The sequence below is a fragment of the Nerophis ophidion genome, linkage group LG14, assembly GCF_033978795.1.
Source record: "Nerophis ophidion isolate RoL-2023_Sa linkage group LG14, RoL_Noph_v1.0, whole genome shotgun sequence".
Classification (NCBI taxonomy): domain Eukaryota; kingdom Metazoa; phylum Chordata; class Actinopteri; order Syngnathiformes; family Syngnathidae; genus Nerophis; species Nerophis ophidion.
Genome location: NC_084624.1, coordinates 53,954,704 through 53,977,648, shown reverse-complemented (window position 1 = coordinate 53,977,648; position 22,945 = coordinate 53,954,704). Strand labels below are relative to the sequence as shown.

The following is a 22,945-nucleotide window of genomic DNA, read 5'->3' as shown; positions in this document are numbered from 1 at the left end:
AGGAAAAGAAAAGAAACGGCAGATCAACTGGTTTAAAAAGGGAGTCTATTTAAAGGCTAGAGTATACAAATGAGTTTTAAGGTGAGACTTAAATACTTCTACTGAGGTAGCATCTCGAACTATTCTTTCTTCTTGTGCTTGTTCCACGTTGTTGTTGTTGTTGTTGTTGTTGTTGTTGTTGTTGTTGGAGAGCACACTGATGTCATCCACATAGTCAAGGTCTGTCAGGACTATATGCCGGTTGTCGACTCGACTTCCTTGCTGTCAGCGTGAAGCCAAGTTCCTGCTACCGCCCATTTATTGCCTTCCTGAGCGCATGATCAAGGACTATGATGAAGAGGAAGGAGGTTAGTGTATCCCCTTGTACAATGGGTCCCGCCCGGAAAAGGGCTGAGTGCCATCTCCGGGTCGGGGAGGAGACCCTGCCCCAAGTGGAGGACTTCAAGTACCTAAGTCTTGTTCATGAGTGAGGGAAGAGTGGATCATGAGATCGGTGCGGCGTCTTCAGTAATGCGGACGCTGAATGGATATGTTGTGGTGAAGAAGGAGCTGGGCCGGAAGGCATAGCTCTCAATCCTCCTCCACATTGAGAGGAGCCAGATGAGGTGGTTCGGGCATCTGGTCTGGATGCCACCCGAACGCCTCCCTAGGGAGGTGTTTAGGGCACGTCCGACCGGTAGGAGGCCACGGGGAAGACCCAGGACACGTTGGGAAGACTAACTTTCCCGGCTGGCCTGGGAACGCATCGGGATCCCCCGGGAGGAGCTGGACAAAGACCTCAGATTAGCAGAAGAAGATGAATGGATGAGTGGATGGATGGTCCACAATGGCAGTGTCTATGCAAAAATGCAAAAAAAGAGTCGTGCCCAGACGTGGGAACGAAAATCACTTTCTAGCCACTTTTGCTGGTTCACCTTACAGCCTGGGAGGCCATAAAAATGTTTACATGTGGATCGATAGCAAGATAATGTATGGCATTATTGATATTATGTCACATTACACTCAAAGATTAGAATTAATGGTTGGACAACTGGATTCTTGCTGAACATGATGTCCAATTTTCAAAAGTTGCCTTTTTCCTAACCTGCTAGAACTAAAAAGTCTCAGTTTATTTTCTCTTTTCAAGTAAAAAGCACAGACGGTGAGAAGTGTTTGTTCCCACAGCGCGGCAACAAAAGGACAGAAATGGTTATGAGGGTTACATCACGCTGGAATGGTGATTCAGACAAGTCCTTGGCTCAATTATGACTTTTTTTTTTTTTTACTAATAGATAAATGACTACCATTGAATGACAGAAGGTTAAGTTTGTTCCAATAATGACAAAAAAAAAAGTTGTCAGTGAAGCAAAGAAAACTTTAAAAGTACGCACTTTGAGCTTCAACTGAATAAAAGTGAAGGTTGATTGGCTGGAAGTTTTTTGTCCAGCATTTAGCCTGCACCCACTCATGAAGTCAAGTCGCTTACATCATCATTTAGTTTGGAATGTGTGGCTTGTGCTGCCAAGTCATTCATCTTCAAATTGTATTTGCATTTAATGTCGGCGAATGTGTGGTTAATTAATACGTACAAACCCCGTTTCCATATCGGTTGGGAAATTGTGTTAGATGTAAATATAAACGGAATACAATGATTTGCTAATCCTTTTCAACCCATATTCAGTTGAATATGCTACAAAGACAACATATTTGATGTTCAAACTCATAAACTTTTTTTTTTTTGCAAATAATAATTAACTTAGAATTTCATGGCTGCAACACGTGCAAAAGTAGTTGGGAAAGGGCATGTTCACCACTGTGTTACATCACCTTTTCTTTTAACAACACTCAATAAACGTTTGGGAACTGAGGAAACTAATTGTTGAAGCTTTGAAAGTGGAATTCTTTCCCATTCTTGTTTTATGTAGAGCTTCAGTCCTTCAACAGTCCGGGGTCTACGCTGTCGTATTTTACGCTTAATAATGCGCCACACATTTTCCATGGGAGACAGGTCTGGACTGCAGGCGGGCCAGGAAAGTACCTGCACTATTTTTTTACGAAACCACGCTGTTGTAACACGTGCTGAATGTGGCTTGGCATTGTCTTGCTGAAATAAGCAGGGGCGTCCATGAAAAAGATGGCGCTTAAGTGGCAGCATGTGTTGTTCCAAAACCTGTATGTACCTTTCAGCATTAATGGTGCCTTCACAGATGTGTAAGTTACCCATGCCTTGGGCACTAATACACCCCCATACCATCACACATGTGTAAGTTACCCATGCCTTGGGCACTAATGCACCCCCATACCATCACGGATGCAGCCTTTTACACTTTACGTCGATAACAGTCTGGATGGTTCGCTTCCCCTTTGGTCCGGATGACACGATGTCGAATATTTCCAAAAACAATTTGAAATGTGGACTCGTCAGACCACAGAACACTTTTCCACTTTGCATCAGTCCATCTTAGATGATCTCCGGCCCAGAGAAGCCGGCGGCGTTTCTGGATGTTGTTGATAAATGGCTTTCGCTTTGCATAGTAGAGCTTTAACTTGCACTTACAGATGTAGCGACCAACTGTATTTAGTGACAGTGGTTTTTTGAAGTGTTCCTGAGCCCATGTGGTGATATCCTTTAGAGATTGATGTCGGTTTTTGATACAGTGTGCCATCTGAGGGATCGAAGGTCACGGTCATTCAATGTTGGTTTCCGGCCATGCCGCTTATGTGGAGTGATTTCTCCAGATTCTCGGAACTTTTTGATTTTATTTTGGACCGTAGATGTTGAAATCCCTAAAGTTCTTGCAAAGTTCCAACCAATCTTTTAATGCTAGACATGGGGAGACCCGAAAATAATACGTTACAGTAATCGAGACGAGACGTAACAAACGCATGGATAAAGATCTCGGCGTCTTTAGTGGACAAAATGGAGCGAATTTTAGCGATATTACGGAGATGAAAGAAGGCCGTTTTAGTAACGCTTTTAATGTGTGCCTCAAAGGAGAGAGTTGGGTCGAAGATAATACCCAGATTCTTTACCGAGTCACCTTGTTTTATTATTTGGTTGTCAAATGTTAAGGTTGTATTATTAAATAGAGGTCGGTGTCTAGCAGGACCGATAATCAGCATTTCTGTTTTTTTGGCGTTAAGTTGCAAAAAGTTAGCGGACATCCATTGTTTAATTTCATTAAGACACGCCTCCAACTGACTATAGTCTGGCGTGTTGGTCAGCTTTGATGAGCCTCCACCTCCACTGTCTCCACGCCAACCGACCCCGTCAGCCATGTTGCAGTTTTTAGCGCTTCCATATGGAGTCGACTGACGGATACCAGTTAAAATTATACTCTATTTCGTATTGAAAATATAAAATACAGCAACAGCAGAAGATGCATGTGCATATACGAGCCAGTCTTCCCCGGAACAAGAAAATAAAGAAAAAGAAGGAACCTTTTTGACTACAACTGGACAAAAGTAAGCCTTTAACATGTACGGCGAATTGGCGATATCCGTGCTTCTAAACGTCACAAGTCGGGGAAAATCCAAAACTGTTTGTTGGAAAGAAGCCACAATTGTTTTAGAAATAGCTTCAAAACACCACCGTGGTTTGAACTCACATTTCTAGCTCTACCGGGGATCTCAAATACACAAAAACCCACGGAAAGAAATTGAGTTTTGCATAATAGGACGCCTTAATATAGCAATAAGTAAAATGTTAATGAGGTGAGGCTGCTGGGCTGCGAGCGCTGGATGGGATTGAGCAGCTGTGCCTGGCGAGATATAATAAAACAGAATAAGATCGATTAATAAGCCTGAAGCACCTGAGACTGCAGCCTGAGAACGTTAATAAAAGAGAATATGACAAAATGAATGATAAACTTATAGGTCCTCATGCTGGGCCCTAGGTGTGTCCATGGTTGCGATACAGCAAATGTTCCGTTTCATCATCGTTTTAATCATTTTATCAAGGAGAAAAACTACAACAGCAAGAAGCCCACTTTCAAGGTAACTGAAGAAGCATTTTAATAATAAAATGTTATAATGTTCTATAACATTCAAGAACACAACAGGGAAAAAGAATAAAGTTGTTAATGATTTTTAATGTTGAATTTCCCACTTTAGTCTCGGACAATTAAAATGTTTTTCTTGAAATTGTGACGGTTTGCTGGCATCGTGGCGTGGTTGCGTTCTCTCGTGGGTGCGGCGGCGATGGAACACAGCGTGAAGGTAGGGATGATGATTTATTTATACTATAAAACAAACCGAGAACAAAGGCACTTGCACGAAGGCACTATAGAACAAAACAAACTGAACTAGCATGGGAGCGAGAAAGAACAAAGGCACTTGCACGAAGGCACTATAGAACAAAACAAACTCAACTAGCATGGGAGCGAGAAATTACAAAGGCACTTGCACGAAGGCACTATAGAACAAAACAAACTCAACTAGCATGGGAGCGAGAAAGAACAAAGGCACTTGCACGAAGGCACTATAGAACAAAACAAACGGAACTAGCATGGGAGCGAGAAAGAACAAAGGCACTTGCACGAAGGCACTATGGAACAAAACAAACGGAACTAGCATGGGAGCGAGAAAGAACAAAGGCACTTGCACGAAGGCACTATTAAACAAAACAAACTGAACTAGCATGGGAGCGAGAAAGAACAAAGGCACTTGCACGAAGGCACTACAGAACAAAACAAACTCAACTAGCATGGGAGCGAGAAAGAACAAAGGCACTTGCACGAAGGCACTATAGAACAAAACAAACGGAACTAGCATGGGAGCGAGAAAGAACAAAGGCACTTGCACGAAGGCACTATGGAACAAAACAAACGGAACTAGCATGGGAGCGAGAAAGAACAAAGGCACTTGCACGAAGGCACTATTAAACAAAACAAACTGAACTAGCATGGGAGCGAGAAAGAACAAAGGCACTTGCACGAAGGCACTACAGAACAAAACAAACTCAACTAGCATGGGAGCGAGAAAGAACAAAGGCACTTGCACGAAGGCACTATAGAACAAAACAAACGGAACTAGCATGGGAGCGAGAAAGAACAAAGGCACTTGCACGAAGGCACTATGGAACAAAACAAACTCAACTAGCATGGGAGCGAGAAAGAACAAAGGCACTTGCACGAAGGCACTATAGAACAAAACAAACGGAACTAGCATGGGAGCGAGAAAGAACAAAGGCACTTGCACGAAGGCACTATGGAACAAAACAAACTCAACTAGCATGGGAGCGAGAAAGAACAAAGGCACTTGCACGAAGGCACTATTAAAAAAAACAAACTGAACTAGGATGGGAGCGAGAAAGAACAGAAAGCGCTGGCATGTAAACTAGGTACAAACAAACAAAATAGCATGGAAGGTAGTCGAGTACACAAAAGTAATTACCACAATGCGGGAAGAGCGATGTCACCTGTTGCACGGAAGCAAATAAGAGTCCGAGAGCGAATGGCAAAGAAAAGGCGGGCTTAAATAGAAGGGATAATCAAAGATCAGGTGTGTGTGAAAAACAAGGCAGGTGACACAAATGGGTAACTATGGAAACGGAACAAAACAGGAAATGCCACCAGGAACTAAGGGAGTCAAATAACAAGACAAGATACAAAACAGAACCGAAACCAGAATATGACAGAAATGTTTCTATTTACTTTACTACTTGTTTTTTTTTTGCATCAAATTTATATTCAATACTTTCATATATTGCAACTTTAATATTAATCAGTTACATTTAGAAGCATTTAAGTCTCACCTTAAAACTCATTTGTATACTCTAGCCTTTAAATAGACTCCCTTTTTAGACCAGTTGATCTGCCGTTTCTTTTCTTTTTCTTCTATGTCCCACTCTCCCTTGTGGAGGGGGTCCGGTCCGATCCGGTGGCCATGTACTGCTTGCCTGTGTATCGGCTGGGGACATCTCTGCGCTGCTGATCCGCCTCCGCTTGGGATGGTTTCCTGCTGGCTCCGCTGTGAACGGGACTCTCGCGACTATGTTGGATCCATTATGGATTGAACTTTCACAATATCATGTTAGACCCGCTCGACATCCATTGCTTTCCTCCTCTCCAAGGTTCTCATAGTCATCATTGTCACCAATGTCCCACTGGGTGTGAGTTTTCCTTGCCCTTATGTGGGCCTACCGAGGATGTCGTAGTGGTTTGTGCAGCCCTTTGAGACACTAGTGATTTAGGGCTATATAAGTAAACATTGATTGATTGATTGATGGATTTTTCATGTAAAAATTTGGACGTCCAGATTTATTTTTGTAGAGTAAAAGTTTTTGTTTTTGTTTTTTTAATTGAAATTCTTGTAAAATGACAGAAAAAGTACATTATTAATCTTGTGGTTAACTTAGTTTTACACATCAACAATAGCTTCAAATGCCATATTTTGACACTACTAATTGTGTAGCATTGATATTAGTATTACTCATCCCTCCATCCATTTTTTACCGCTTATTCCCTTTTGGGGTCGCGGGGGGCGCTGGCGCCTATCTCAGCTACAATCGGGCAGAAGGCGGTGTACACCCTGGACAAGTCGCCACCTCATCGCAGATTAGTATTACTCCCCCTGCAAAAATTTAAGTATATGTTAACTTTAATTGTGTTACAAAAGCCATGTAAATTGGAGGGGGAACACATTTTTTGTTCCAGCTTGGTCACATTGTTGGGGGGACAATTAACATGTGACGGAATAAGGGAAGCAAGCATTTGATGGAAGAGGTTCATGGCGTCTCGGCTTCGAAAGACACTTTATTCCCTCGGAGTTTGTGAGGCCAATGAGGTATGATTATTTCTGATAATGGATGTGAAATCTATGTTTTTTCTTTTATTTGATGTCAGACTATTTATTACTTCTGACGGCGTTACTTTGGCATCATTGTTAACGGGAAGAAGGCGTGGCTAAAATAAATGTCTGCCTGAGAAAAACGAACTTGAGCCTTGATTAAGACCTTGGAGGGAGTAACACTAATATTAAACAAAAAAAAAACAATCCGATGTTATCTTTGTATTTTAAGTGTAGTCAGCACTGCTTGTAGTAGGAAAAGTCACCTCCGCTGTCCATAGTACGGAAGACGGGCACCAGAGGGCAGGGGCGGGGCATGTGCTGACGGCGAGACACAGCTGGCAGGTGATTAGATGTCAGAGGTGGTATGTGTTAATCTAATCATTCGTTATCTTTAACAGTAAGCAGCCGGGAGCAGAGGGAGAGACAGGATTGGGAGTGACGGCAACCTCACGACATGCTGAAAGACATTTGGAAAAACCTTGTTAAAAACATCAAAACTTTGTGAAACCTGCACACTTGGCTCTTGTGGAGCTGCTAGGAAGCGACTTCCACAATTATCATGCTATGATTTTTGCCAGTCCGGCCCGCTTGGGACCCCTCAGCTAAAATGAGTTTGACACCCCTGACTTAAGGTAACACCACTTTAACACAAATAATGCAAATACAAACCCCGTTTCCATATGAGTTGGGAAATTGTGTTTGATGTAAATATAAACGGAATACAATGATTTGAGAATCCTTTTCAACCCATATTCAGTTGAATAAGCTACAAAGACAACATAGTAAAACTGATAAACCCACGGAAAATGTGTGGCGCATTACGAAGCGTAAAATAGGACAGCGGAGACCCCGGACTGTCGAACGACTGAAGCTCTACATAAAACAAGAATGGTAAAGAATTCCACTTTCAAAGCTTCAACAATTAGTTTCCTCAGTTCCCAAACGTTTATTGAGTGTTGTTAAAAGAAAAGGTGATGTAACACAGTGGTGAACATGCCCTTTCCCAACTACTTTGGCACGTGTTGCAAGCATGAAATTCCAAGTTAATTATTATTTGCACAAAAAAAAATAAGTTTATGAATTTGAACATCAAATATCTTGTCTTTGTAGCATATTCAACTGAATATTGTCATGAATCGTGGTCTGGATCATGTTTAGTTTAGTTATTTTCTGTTAGTTTGGACTCCCTTTGTTGTTTGTGTACCTTGTGAGTTACTTTGGTCACCATGGTAACGTATTAATTTCACCTGCTGCGGGTTCCAGACGCACACCTGTTTTTGTTAATTACTTTCTTATTTAAGCCTGCCTTGTCCCGTCAGTCGGTCTTGTTCCCTTGTTTGCGGTAAGCAACTCTAACGTTGGTTTGTTCTAGATATCTTGTTCCCTGATCCTGTGCTAATGTTAGCATTAGCTTCTGTGCGTTTCGGCACGCATTTCTTTTGTTCTTGTCGTCTGTTTTTGCACCTGTGTTTTTGTTATTAAATCACCTAACCTTTACGTTGTTGTCCGGAGTGTCTATGTTTGCGCTGGAGGAACGATCCCGCATTAAAACCCGACCTGCATGTGACAAATATGGGTTGAAAAGGATTTGCAAATCATTGTATTCCGTTTATATTTACATCTAACACAATTTCCCAACTCATATGGAAACGGGGTTTTGATTGATAATTGATTGATTGATTGATACTTTTATTAGTAGATTGCACAGTACAGTACATATTCCCTACAATTGACCACTAAATGGTAACACCCCAATAAGTTTTTCAACTTGTTTAAGTCGGGGTCCACCTTCATCAATTCATGGTACAAATATATACTATCAACATAATACAGTCATCACACAAGTTAATCATCATAGTATATACATTGAATTATTTACATTATTTACAATCTGGGGGGTGGGATGAGGAGCTTTGGTTGATATCAGTACTTCAGTCATCAACAATTGCATCAACAGAGAAATGTGGACATTGAAACAGTGTAGGTCTTATTTAGTAGGATATGTACAGCCAGCAGAGAACATAGTGAGTTCACATAGCATAAGAACAAGTATATACATTAGAAGTACATTTGAGTTGTTTATAATCCGGGGAGATGGGATGTGAATGGAGGAGGGTATTAGTAAAGTGTTGAAGTTGCCTGGAGGTGTTGTTTTAGAGCGCTTTTGAAGGAATATAGAGATGCACTTACTTTTATACCTGTTGGGAGTGCATTCCACATTGATGTGGCATAGAAAGAGAATGAGTTAAGACCTTTGTTAGATGGGAATCTGGGTTTAACGTGGTTTGTGGAGCTCCCCCTGGTGTTGTGGTTATGGCGGTCATTTACGTTAAGGAAGTAGTTGGACATGTACTTCGGTATCAGGGAAGTGTAGCGGATTTTATAGACTAGGCTCAGTGCAAGTTGTTTTACTCTGTCCTCCACCCTGAGCCAGCCCACTTTGGAGAAGTGGGTTGGGTTGAGGTGTGATCTGGGGTGGAGGTCTAAAAGTAACCGGACTAGCTTATTCTGGGATGTTTGGAGTCTAGATTTGAGGGTTTTGGAGGTGCTGGGGTACCAGGAGGTGCAAGCGTAATGGAAGAAGGGTTGAATGAGAGTTCCCGCTAGAATCCTCAAGGTGCTTTTGTTGACCAGAGAGGAGATTCTGTAGAGGAATCTCGTTCTTTGGTTGACCTTTTTGATCACCTTGGTTGCCATTTTATCACAGGAAAGACTAGCCTTTGTACATATTAATCGAGCACACATTCGCCAACGTTAAATACAAATACAATTTGAAGATGAATGACTTGGCAGCACATGCCTAACCCTAACCTGAGAGTGACCCGGCGGAAATTCTAGACATGCGCTAATAAAAATAATATTTTGCGAAACGAATACTATATACCGGGCGGCAATTCAAGGAAATACGGTAGTCATACCAAAGACTATAAAAATGGGAGCCATTACCTCCCTGCTTGGCACTCAGCATCAAGGCTTGGAATTGGGGGTTAAATCACCAAAAATGACTCCCGGGCGCTGCCACCCTTGCTGCTCGCTGCTCCCCTCACCTCCCAGGGAGTGAACAAGGGGATGCAGAGGACAAATTTCACCACACCTAGTGTATGTGTGACTATCATTGGTACTTTGACTTTTTAATATTTGAATGTGTTCTTTAGCAGTGTGTGTTTGCAATGTAGAGTGTAGGTGTAGTTGAGTTCATGGATAATGTCCAGCAAACATGTTGGCACTTAGTAATGAAGAGGCCCCCCCACCACTCAAACCAACGCTCTTTTTTTTTGTTCTGCCGCATCTCCTTAAAGCCTTATTTCCTGTTGCTGTGCTGCCCCCCAGTGGTCATGGCGAGAATAGCCATCATCTCCCAAAGAAGGCTCATCACAAGCATCACTAACTGCTTGAAGTCCACCAACATCAAGAAAACACATGGAACTCATTTACAAGAAAATAAGAGAGTCGAGGTAGTTGATGATTAATTATTGGCTTTGCTGACATCAGGCGTACATCATGAACGCCTGATGTCAGCACAAAATGCCTCATGGAACACCGGTGATTTTTATTTTAAGAAAGTCTATCTTGGGTCATGCGGGGACAAAAAGTGCATTTGCTGTTGCTGCAACTTGTTTGCTGATGAAACTGTTTTTCATAAATATTTCCATAGTATCAGAATCAGATTTACAAATATAAAGTATGAGCTCTGCACAGATTATTTGCCATTTGATTGGCAACAGTTTACGGGTTATGTTTCATTTCTGCATTCTTTACAGCAGGGGTCACCAACGCGGTGCCCGTAAGGACCAGATGAGTCGCCCGCTGGCCTGTTCTAAAAATAGCTCATATAGCAGCACTTACCAGTAAGCTGCCTCTATTGTTTTTTAATTGTATTTATTTACTAGCAAGCTGGTCTCGCTTTGCTCGACATTTTTAATTCTAAGAGAGACAAAACTCAAATAGAATTTGAAAATCAAAGAAAATATTTTAAAGACTTGGTCTTCACTTGTTTGAATAAATTCATTTATTTTTTTACTTTGCTTCTTATAACTTTCAGAAAGACAATTTTAGAGAAAAAATACAACTTTAAAAATGATTTTAGGATTTTTAAACACATATACCTTTCTACCTTTTAAATTCCTTCCTCTTCTTTCCTGACAATTCAAATCAATGTTCAAGTTTTTTTGTTTATTATTGTAAAGAATAATAAATACATTTTAATTTAATTCTTCATTTTAGCTTCTGTTTTTTTGACGAATAATATTTGTGAAATATTTCTTCAAACTTATGATTAAAATTGCAAAAATATTCTGGCAAATCTAGAAAATCTGTAGAATCAAATTTAAATCTTATTTCAAAGTCTTTTGAATTTCTTCTAAAACTTTTGTTCTGGAAAATCTAGAAGAAATAAGGATTTGTCTTTGTTAGAAATATAGCTTGGTCCAATTTGTTATATATTCTAACAAAGTGCAGATTGGATTTTAACCTATTTAAAACATGTCATCCAAATTCTAAAATTAATCTTAATCAGGAAAAATTATTAATGATGTTCCATAAATTATATTTAAAAAAAATTCAAAAAGATTCGAATTAGTTAGTTTTTGTCTTCTTTTTTTTGGCTGAATTTTGAATTTTAAAGAGTCGAAATTGAAGATAAACTATGTTACAAATTTTCATTTTGATTTTTTTCCTGTTTTTTCCTCTTTTAAACTGTTCAATTAAGTGTTTTTTTCATCATTTATTCTCTACAAAAAAACTTCCGTAAAAGGAAAAAAAATGTACGACGGAATGACGGATAGAAATACCCATTTATATATATATATATATATATATATATATATAGAGATTTATTTATTAAAGGTACATTGAGCAAAATGCCTATTTCTGGCAATGTATTTAAAGGGGAACATTATCACAATTTCAAAAGGGTTAAAACCAATATAAATCAGTTCCCAGTGGCTTATTTTATTTTTCGAGGTTTTTTTCAAAATTTTACATCTCCCGGAATATCCCTAAAAAAAGCTTTAAAGTGCTTGATTTTCGCTATTTGCGATGCCACTGTCCATTTCCCTGTGACGTCACATAGCGATTCCAATACAAACAATGGCGAATACCACAGCAAGATATAGCGACATTAGCTTGGATTCAGACTCGGGTTTTAGCGGCTTAAGCGATTCAACAGATTACGCATGTATTGAAACAGATGGTTGGAGTATGGAGGCAGATAGCGAAAACGAAATTGAAGAAGAAACTGAAGCTATTGAGCGAATAGCTATTGACGCTATTCGGCCATCTTTGCGTTAGCATCGCCGGTAAAATGTGCAGACCAACCGATGAGGACTTTCGCATTGACACTGGATCAACTTAAATCTGTCGATTGGTAAGTGTTTGTTTCGCATTAAATGTGGGTGGAAGGAAACGCTGGACGCTGAGATAGGCACCCAAAGGGAATAAGCGATAGAAAATGGATGCGTGTATATATCCAATCCAATCCACTTTATTTATATAGCACATTTAAACAACAATAATGTTTCCAAAGTGCTGCACAGCCATGTTAAAAACAATTGTAAAAAAAAAAATTAAAAATAAAAAAAGATAAATTAATAACAAAAAAATAAAAAAGTATATATATATATATATATATATATATATTATGCTCCACCAATGACTGAATAAAACAAAACATAAATAAATATAAAACCAATAAAAACAATATAAAAACAAATATGATTAAAAACTATTTTAAAGGGTAAAATCAATTAAAACAGTAAAATAGAAATCAAAGTGTATAAAAAACACAGAGGACAACAGAGGACAGAGGACCACACAACTCACGTAGTGTTAAAAGCCAAAGAATAAAAGTGGGTCTTAAGACAAGACTTAAAAGAGTCCACTGTGGAAGCAGTTTGAAGATGGAGCGGCAGAGTGTTCCAGACCACAGAGAAGGTCCTGTCTCCCCTGGTCTTAAGTCTGGTCTTGGGCACCACGAGCTGGAACTGGCTCTCGGACCTCAGAGCGCGCGCAGGAATGTAAATTTGGATGAGGTCCGAGATATATTGAGGTGCCAGTCCATGTAAAGATTTAAAAACAAACAGCAATGTGGGAGAGTGGCCGTGTGCAAGCCGAGGGTCCCGGGTTCAAATCCCACCTAGAACCAACCTCGTCACGTCCGTTGTGTCCTGAGCAAGACACTTCACCCTTGCTCCTGATGGGTGCTGGTTAGCGCCTTGCATGGCAGCTCCCTCCATCAGTGTGTGAATGTGTGTGTGAATGGGTAAATGTGGAAGTAGTGTCAAAGCGCTTTGAGTACCTTGAAGGTAGAAAAGCGCTATACAAGTACAACCCATTTATCATTTATTTAAATCAATTCTAAAATGAACAGAGAGCCAGTGCAAACTCTGAAGAATTGGGGTTATATGCTGGCGTTTCCTGGCCCCTGTTAAAAGTCCTGCTGTCGCGTTCTGGACTAACTGCAACCGGGAGAGAGCTTTTTGGCTAATGCCAGCATAAAGTGCATTGCAGTAGTCCAGGCCACTTCAAATAAAAGCATGCACGACTTGTTCAAAAAGGTTAAAAGTTAAAAACGGTTTAACCTTTACTAAAAGACGAAGGTGATAAAAACACGATTTTAAAACGCCATTGACTTGTTTGTCTAGTTTAAAATGGCTGTCTATAGTGACGCCAAGGCTGGTGACTTTGGGACGCACATCATGTTGCAACGGTCCAAAGTCAGTGAGGGCCGGACCAAAAACTAAAATTTCCGTTTTTCCCTCATTCATTATTAAAAAATTCTGGGCTAACCAAGCCTTGACGTCGCAGAGACAGTTAAGATATATATATATATATATATATATATATATATATATATATATATATATATATATATATCTTGAAGTCAAAACAGGCTTGTAGGGATGAAAAGGCATCTGTTTTTTCCTGACCTATATATGTGTGTGGGAAAAATCACAAGACTACAGAACAGTTTCATGAGGGGTTCCCTCAATGGTCAGGAGAATTATATATATATATATATATATATATATATATATATATATATATATATATATATATATATATATATATATATATACATATATATATATATGTATGTGTATAAATATTTATATATATACATACATACATACATATATATATACACACATATATACATATATATATACACACATATATACATATATATATATATATATATATATATATATATATATACATTTATATATATATGTATGTGTATAAATATTTATATATATACATACATACATACATATATATATACACACATATATACATATATATATATATATATATATATGTATATATACACAAACCCCGTTTCCATATGAGTTGGGAAATTGTGTTAGATGTAAATATAAATAGAATACAATGATTTGCAAATCCTTTTCAAGCCATATTCAGTTGAATATGCTACAAAGACAACATATTTCATGTTCAAACTGATAAACATTTTTGGGAAAGGTGGCAATAAATACTGATAAAGTTGAGGAATGCTCATCAAACACTTATGTGGAACATCCCACAGGTGTGCAGGCTAATTGGGAACAGGTGGGTGCCATGATTGGCTATAAAAACAGCTTCCCAAAAAATGCTCAGTCTTTCACAAGAAAGGATGGGGCGAGGTACACCCCTTTGTCCACAACTGCGTGAGCAAATAGTCAAACAGTTTAAGAACAACCTTTCTCAAAGTGCAATTGCAAGAAATTTAGGGATTTCAACATCTACGCTCCATAATATCATCAAAAGGTTCAGAAAATCTGGAGAAATCACTCCACGTAAGCAGCATGGCCGGAAACCAACATTGAATGACCGTGACCTTCCATCCCTCAGACGGCACTGTATCAAAAACTGACATCAATCTCTGAAGGATATCACCACATGGGCTCAGGAACACTTCAGAAAACCACTGTCACTAAATACAGTTCGTCGCTACATCTGTAAGTGCAAGTTAAAGCTCTACTATGGAAAGCAAAAGCCATTTATCAACAACATCCAGAAACGCCGCCGGCTTCTCTGGGCCCGAGATCATCTAAGATGGACTGATGCAAAGTGGAAAAGTGTTCTGTGGTCTGACGAATCCACATTTCAAATTGTTTTTGGTAATAATCGACCTCGTGTCAACCAGACCAAAGGGGAAGCGAACCATCCAGACTGTTATCGACACAAAGTTCAAAAGCCAGCATGTGTGATGGTATGGGGGTGCATTAGTGCCCAAGGCATGGGTAACTTACACATCTGTGAAGGCACCATTAATGCTGAAAGGTACATACAGCTTTTGGAACGACATATGCTGCCATCTAAGCGCCATCTTTTTCATGGACGCCCCTGCTTATTTCAGCAAGACAATGCCAAGCCACATTCAGCACGTGTTTCAACAGCGTGGCTTCATAAAAAAAGAGTGCGGGTACTTTCCTGGCCCGCCTGCAGTCCAGACCTGTCTCCCATCGAAAACGTGTGGCGCATAATGAAGCGTAAAATACGACAGCGGAGACCCCGGACTGTTGAACCACTGAAGCTCTACATAAAACAAGAATGGGAAAGAATTCCACTTTCAAAGCTTCAACAATTAGTTTCCTCAGTTCCCAAACGTTTATTGAGTGTTGTTAAAAGAAAAGGTGATGTAACACAGTGGTGAACATGCCCTTTCCCAACTACTTTGGCACGTGTTGCAGCCATGAAATTGTAAGTTAATTATAATTTGCCCCCAAAAAAATAAAGTTTATGAGTTTAAACATCAAATATGTTGTCTTTGTAGCATATTCAACTGAATATGGCTTGAAAAAGATTTGCAAATCATTGTATTCTGTTTATATTTACATCTAACACAATTTCCCAACTCATATGGAAACGGGCTTATATATATATATATATATATATATATATGCATATGAATATATGTATGCACGTATATATTTACATATACATACGTATATATCCATGTTTATATACATGGATATATATGTATGTATATGTAAATATACGTATACGTACGCATATGCATATGTATATATACATATACATGTATATGTATATATACATGTGTATGTATATATACGCATATGTATATGCATACACATGTATATAAACATGTATATGTTTATATACATGCACAAACATATATATACATACACACACATATATAGTCATATATATGTCTGTATATATATATGTGTGTGTATGTATATGTATATACATATACATATATATATTAAAGTTAAAGTACGGCGTGGCGCATTGGGAGAATGGCCTCGCGCAACCCGAAGGTCCCTGGTTCAATCCCCACCTAGTACCAACCTCGTCACGTCCGTTGTGTCCTGAGCAAGACACTTCACCCTTGCTCCTGATGGGTGCTGGTTGGCGCCTTGCATGGCAGCTCCCTCCATCAGTGTGTGAATGTGTGTGTGAATGGGTAAATGTGGAAGTAGTGTCAAAGCGCTTTGAGTACCTTGAAGGTAGAAAAGCGCTATACAAGTACAACTAATTTATCATTTATTTATTTACCAATGATTGTCACACAGGTAGGTTGGGAAATCAAACCCTGGCCGAGTCATACCAAAATCTACAAAAAAATGGGAGCCATTGCCTCCCTGCCTAGCACTTAGCATCAAGGGCTGGAATTGGGGGTTAAATCACCATAAATGATTCCCCGGTGCGGCACCGCTGCTGCTAACTGCTCCCCTCACCTCCCAGGGGTCGATCAAGGGTGATGGGTCAAATGCAGAGGACACATTTCACCACACTTAGTGTGTGTGTGACTATCATTGCTACTTTAACTTTAATATATATATGTATATGTATATACATATACATATACACACACACACACACATATATATATATATGTATATATATATATATATGTACATACATATATATGTGTATATATATATATATGTATATATATATATATACAGACACGTTGGAAAGACTATGTCTCCCGGCTGGCCTGGGAACGCCTCGGGATCCCCCGGGAAGAGCTAGACGAAGTGGCTGGAGATAGGGAAGTCTGGGCTTCCCTGCTTAGGCTGCTGCCCCCGCGACCCGACCTCGGATAAGCGGAAGATGATGGATGGATGGATGGATGGATATATATATATATACACACACACACACACACACGCACGCACGCACGCACGCACGCACACACACACACACACACACACACACACACACAAACAATTAATTAAACGGCCGTCGGTTAGAAGTGTGGGTGTCCTGTGAGAGGTTTATCACACCCACGATGAGCTGCGAATGTCGTCCTTAATCGAATCCGTCTGAGTATTTAACGATCTTTGTCAGACGACAATAGAGTTTAGAAGTGACAATAGAGTTTAGAAGTGACAATAGTGTTTAGAAGCAACAATAAAGTTTAGAAGTAACAATAGAGTTTAGAAGTCACAATAGTGTTTAGAAGCAACAATAAGGGTTTAGAAGTGACAATAAAGTTTAGAAGTGACAATAGAGTTTGGAAGCAACAATAGAGTTTAGAAGTAACAATAGAGTTTAGAATTGACAATAGAGTTTAGAAGTGACAGAGTTTAGAAGCAACAATAAAGTTTACAAGTGACAATAGAGTTTGGAAGTGGAAACAGAGTTTAGAAGTGACAATAGAGTTTAGAAGCAACAATAAAGTTTAGAAGTGACAATAGAGTTCAGAAGTGGAAACAGAGTTTAGAAGTGACAGTAAAGTTTAGAAATGACAATAGAGTTTAGAAACCACAATAAGGTTTAGAAGTGACAATAGAGTTTAGAAGTGGAAACAGAGTTTAGAAGTGACAATATAGTTTAGAAATGACGATACAGTTTAGAAGTGACAATAGAGTTTAGAAGTGGAAACACAGTTTTGAAGTGACAATATAGTTTAGAAGTGACAATAGAGTTTAGAAGTGACAATAGAGTTTAGAAGCGACAATAGAGTTTAGAAATGACAACAGAGTTTAGAAGTGACAATAGAGTTTAGAAGTGACAATAGAGTTTGGAAGTGACAATAGAGTTTGGAAGCGACAATAGAGTTTAGAAATGACAACAGAGTTTAGAAATGACAACAGAGTTTAGAAGTGACAATAGAGTTTAGAAGTGACAATAGAGTTTGGAAGCAACAATAAAGTTTAGAAGTGACAATAGAGTTCAGAAGTGGAAACAGAGTTTAGAAGTGACAATAAAGTTTAGAAATGACAATAGAGTTTAGAAGCAACAATAAAGTTTAGAAGTGACAATAGAGTTTAGAAGTGACAATAAAGTTTAGAAGTGACAATAGAGTTTAGAAGTGACAACAGAGTTTAGAAGTGACAATAGAGTTTAGAAGTGACAATAAAGTTTAGAAGTGACAATAGAGTTTAGAAGTGACAACAGAGTTTAGAAGTGACAATAGAGTTTAGAAGTGACAATAAAGTTTAGAAGTGACAATAGAGTTTAGAAGTGACAACAGAGTTTAGAAGTGACAATAGAGTTTAGAAGCGACAATAAAGTTTAGAAGCGACAATAGAGTTTAGAAGTGACAATAGAGTTTAGAAGTGGAAATAGAGTTTAGAAGCGACAATAAAGTTTAGAAGCGACAATAAAGTTTAGAAGTGGAAATGGAATCTAGAAGTGACAACATATTTTGAAGTGGAAATAGAGTTTAGAAGTGGAAATAGAGTTTAGAAGCGACAATAGAGTTTAGAAGTGACAACAGAGTTTAGAAGTGGAAATAGAGTTTAGAAGCGACAATAAAGTTTAGAAGTGGAAATAGAATTTAGAAGTGACAACATATTTTGAAGTGGAAATAGAGTTTAGAAGTGGAAATAGAGTTTAGAAGCGACAATAGAGTTTAGAAGTGACAACAGAGTTTAGAAGTGGAAATAGAGTTTAGAAGCGACAATAAAGTTTAGAAGTGGAAATAGAATTTAGAAGTGACAATAGAGTTTAGAAGTGCAAATAGAATTTAGAAGTGACAACAGAGTTTAGAAGTGGAAATAGAATTTAGAAGTGACAATAAAGTTTAGAAGTGCAAATAGAATTTAGAAGTGACAACAGAGTTTAGAAGTGGAAATATAATTTAGAAGAGACAATAAAGTTTAGAAGCCAACATGCAAAGTTGATGTTGAAGGAGGGCGTGGTTTAAGGGGGCGTGGTCGTGGCTCCTCACGTCACTCAAAGTGAGTCGGCGCTGAGCCTGAGTGTCGTGGACCAGGACTTGAGACCAGGACTTGAGACCAGGACTTGAGACCAGGACTTGAGACCAGGACTTGAGACCAGGACTTGAGACCAGGACTTGAGACCAGGACTTGAGACCAGGAGCAGCATGTTGGGACCAGCAACCATGAAGACAAACCTCTCTCTTCTTTTTATTTATTAGACGTCCTTTTGAAATCATTCAAGTATGCTCGCGGGAAGGCGGCGTGAGTGTCGACGGACACTTTGTGTTTGTGTCTTCTTCTGCGCCTTTTTCTTCCACTTCGGCCAAACTTCGCCCTCGTCCTCCGACCTCCAGGAGCCCGCAGGAGTACCGCACAGACCCGCCGGCAGGAGCAGGTACGTCGCGGAGCTGCTTTTTGCCTCTTTTGTGTGGCCTAAGTGCGGCCGAGAGTGTCCGATAAGCGGCCGATAAAGTAGGGAATGTCGCTGAGGACGAAGATAGCGCTTTTGTTGCAACACGAGGCCAGTATTGTGTGTTAAAACACTTCTATCTTCTTAACAATGCACCTTTTACTTCCATATCTTTCACTAATGCCTCCTCAGAAAACACTTGGCTCTCCAAGTATCACCTTAATGACCAACATTAGAATACAGAAACACGTGGGGCCTAAGTATTCATTAAAAACAAGGCAGATGACTTACAAACCCCGTTTTCATATGAGTTGGGAAATTGTGTTAGATGTAAATATAAACGGAATACAATGATTTAAAAATCATTTTCAACCCATATTCAATTGAATGCACTACAAAGACACGATTTTTGGTGTTCAAACTCATAAACTTTATTTTTTTTTTGTAAATAATAACTTAGAATTTCATGGCTGCAACACGTGCCAAAGTAGTTGCGAAAGGGCATGTTCACCACTGTGTTACATCACCTTTTCTTTTAACAACACTCGGGAACTGAGGAAACTAATTGTTGATACTTTGAAAGTGGAATTCTTTCCCATTCTTGTTTTTTGTAGAGCTTAAGTCGTTCAACAGTCCAGGGTCTTGTTGTCGTATTTTACGCTTCATAATGCGCCACACATTTTCGAGGGGAGACATGTCTGGACTGCAGGCGGGCCAGGAAAGTACCCGCACTCTTACTACGAAGCCACGCTGTTGTAACACGTGGCTTGGCATTGTCTTGCTGAAATAAGCAGGGGCGTCCATGATAACGTTGCTTGGATGACAACATATGTTGTTCCAAAACCTGTATGTACCTTTCAGCATTAATGGTGCCTTCACAGATGTGTAAGTTACCCATGCCTTGGGAACTAATGCACCCCCATACCATCACACATGTGTAAGTTACCCATGCCTTGGGCACTAATGCACCCCCATACCATCACACATGCTGGCTTTTGAACTTTGCTCCTAGAACAATCCGAATGGTTCTTTTCCTCTTTGTTGCAGAGGACACAACGTCCACAGTTTCCAAAAACAATTTGAGATGTGGACTCGCCAGACCACAGAACACTTTTCCACTTTGCATCAGTCCATCTTAGATGATCTCGGGCCCAGGGAAGCCGGCGGTGTTTGTGGATGTTGTTGATAAATGGCTTTCGCTTTGCATAGTAGAGCTTTAACTTGCACTTACAGATGTAGCAATGAACTATATTTAGTGACAGTGGTTTTCTGAAGTGTACCTGAGCCCATGTGGTGATATCCTTTAGAGATTGATGTCGGTTCTTTTATACAGTGCCGTCTGAGGGATCGAAGGTCACGGTCATTCATTGTTGGTTTCCGGCCATGCCGCTTACGTGGAGTGATTTCTCCAGATTCCCTGAACCTTTTGATGATATTATGGAGCGTAGATGTTGAAATCCCTAAATTTCTTGCAATGTCACTTTGAGAAAGGTTGTTCTTCAACTGTTTGACTATTTGCTCACACAGTTGTGGACAAAGGGGTGTACCTCGCCCCATCCTTTCTTGTGAAAGACCGAGCATTTTTTGGGAAGCTGTTTTTATACCCAATCATGGCACCCACCTGTTCCCAATTAGCCTGCACACCTGTGGGATGTTCCAAATAAGTGTTTGATGAGCATTCCTCAACTTTATCAGTATTTATTGCCACCTTTCCCAACTTCTTTGTCACGTGTTGCTGGCATCAAATTCTAAAGTTAATAATTATTTGCAAAAAAAAAAAGTTTATGAGTTTGAACATGAAATATGTTGTCTTTGTAGCATATTCAACTGAATATGGCTTGAAAAGGATTTGCAAATCATTGTATTCTGTTTATATTTACATCTAACACCATTTCCCAACTCATATGGAAACGGGGTTTGTATGTTAAAAGGAGTATTTGATATTTTTGCCATGGTAACATTACACACATTTTGAACAGTAACATTGTGTTTGAGTTAGTGTTGTCCCGATACCAAATTGCATTTCAATACTTTTCGGTACTTTTCGATTCTTTTCTAAATAAAGGGTACCATGAAAAATTTCATTATTGGCTTTATTTTAACAAAAAATCTTAGGGTACATTAAACAAATGAATATTATTGCAAGTTTGTCCTTAAAGAAATTAGTGATCATACTAGACAACTTGTCTTTTAGTAGTAAGTAAACAAACAAAGGCTCCCTAATTGACGTATGCCAGGGGTGTCCAAAGTCCGGCCCGGAGGCCATTTGCAGCCCGCCGGTAATTTTTTAACGGCCCTAAGCACATTCTAAAAATAGGATTAAAAAAATAAAAAACAGAAAAAGTGGTATAAAAGAGTAAACAGGTGAAATGTGACAAGAAAACCCTGCAATGTTTACTCTTAAGAACACAAAGCTGCCATGCAGGCTGTTATTTTCTATTAAAAAATAATAATTAATCAAAATCAATGTCACATTAAATATTCCACTTTGAGATATTTTTGGGGTTAAAATATTGCATTTTTTGTGTTTGCCACATAAAAAAACTAAAGTTTTTTTTTCTAAAGAAGTGCCTAATAAAAACAAACAAAAAACATAAACAACAATAACAGTTATAATTGACAGATTGATTGAATTATATTTTATATAGCTCTTTTCTCTAGAGACTCAAAGCACTTTACATAGTGAAACCCAATATCTAAGTTACATTTAAAGCAGTGTGGGTGGCACTGGGAGCAGGTGGGTAAAGTGTCTTGCCCAAGGACACAACGGCAGTGACTAGGATGGCGGAAGCGGGAATCGAACCTGCAACCCTCAAGTTGCTGGCACGGCCACTCTGCCAACCGAGCTATGCTCATTGGATCTGAAGTTGATCTCAAGATGATTGTGTTTAAAGTAAACAGTAGAAAAAAAAAAAAGGTTTTGTTTAAAGTAAACAGTGGAAAAAAAAAAGTTTTTATTTTCCCCAATTTTAGTGCGATTTTTTTTTTATTTTTTTTTTTGTGTCATTGCTAAAAAAAAAATAATAACAAATTGAAATTAATGGTGTTATGTGTTGACATTTTTAAGGCTCCAATTATTCTATAATCTAAAATATTCTTCTTTAAAATTATATTTGGGGAAACTATATTGCATATTTTGTGTTTTTTTTCCGTAACAAAACAGGGTTTTCTTTGACAAAAAGGGCATACAACTTAAATCTTTTAAAACTTTATATTGACAGATAGACCTAATGTTGATCTAGAGATTTAAACCGCGAATAACAATAAAACAAAATAATGACACATTTAAATATGTTTTTGACCAAAATCCTCTGGGATCAAACCAGAGTGGAGGCCTAAATGTATATTTTTACACACATATGTATATTTTTATATTTATATTTTATATTTATATTATATTTATATTTATTTTTATATTTATATTTTATATTTATATTATATTTATATTGTATATTTTTACACACATATTGTATTGTTTTTTTCTCCTCTCTGAGCTGCTACCTTACCGTGGTAGAGGAGTTTGCGTGTCCCAATGATCCTAGGAGCTATGTTGTCTGGGGGTTTTCATGCCCCCTGGTAGGGTCTCCCAAGACAAACAGGTCCTAGGTGAGTGATCAGACAAAGA

General features: G+C 38.8%; 1 protein-coding gene across 1 annotated transcript in view; it reads left to right on the top strand.

Moving 5' to 3' along the window:
* Positions 1 to 18,958: 18,958 nt before the first annotated feature.
* The window catches only part of emilin2a (elastin microfibril interfacer 2a), a 62,709-nt gene continuing 58,722 nt past the window's right edge, over positions 18,959 to 22,945 (top strand). The window contains exon 1 of the mRNA XM_061921058.1: positions 18,959 to 19,305. Within this exon, the coding sequence (XP_061777042.1) occupies positions 19,154 to 19,305 (152 nt within the window). The 5' untranslated portion in view covers positions 18,959 to 19,153. The remainder of the gene's footprint in view (positions 19,306 to 22,945) is intronic.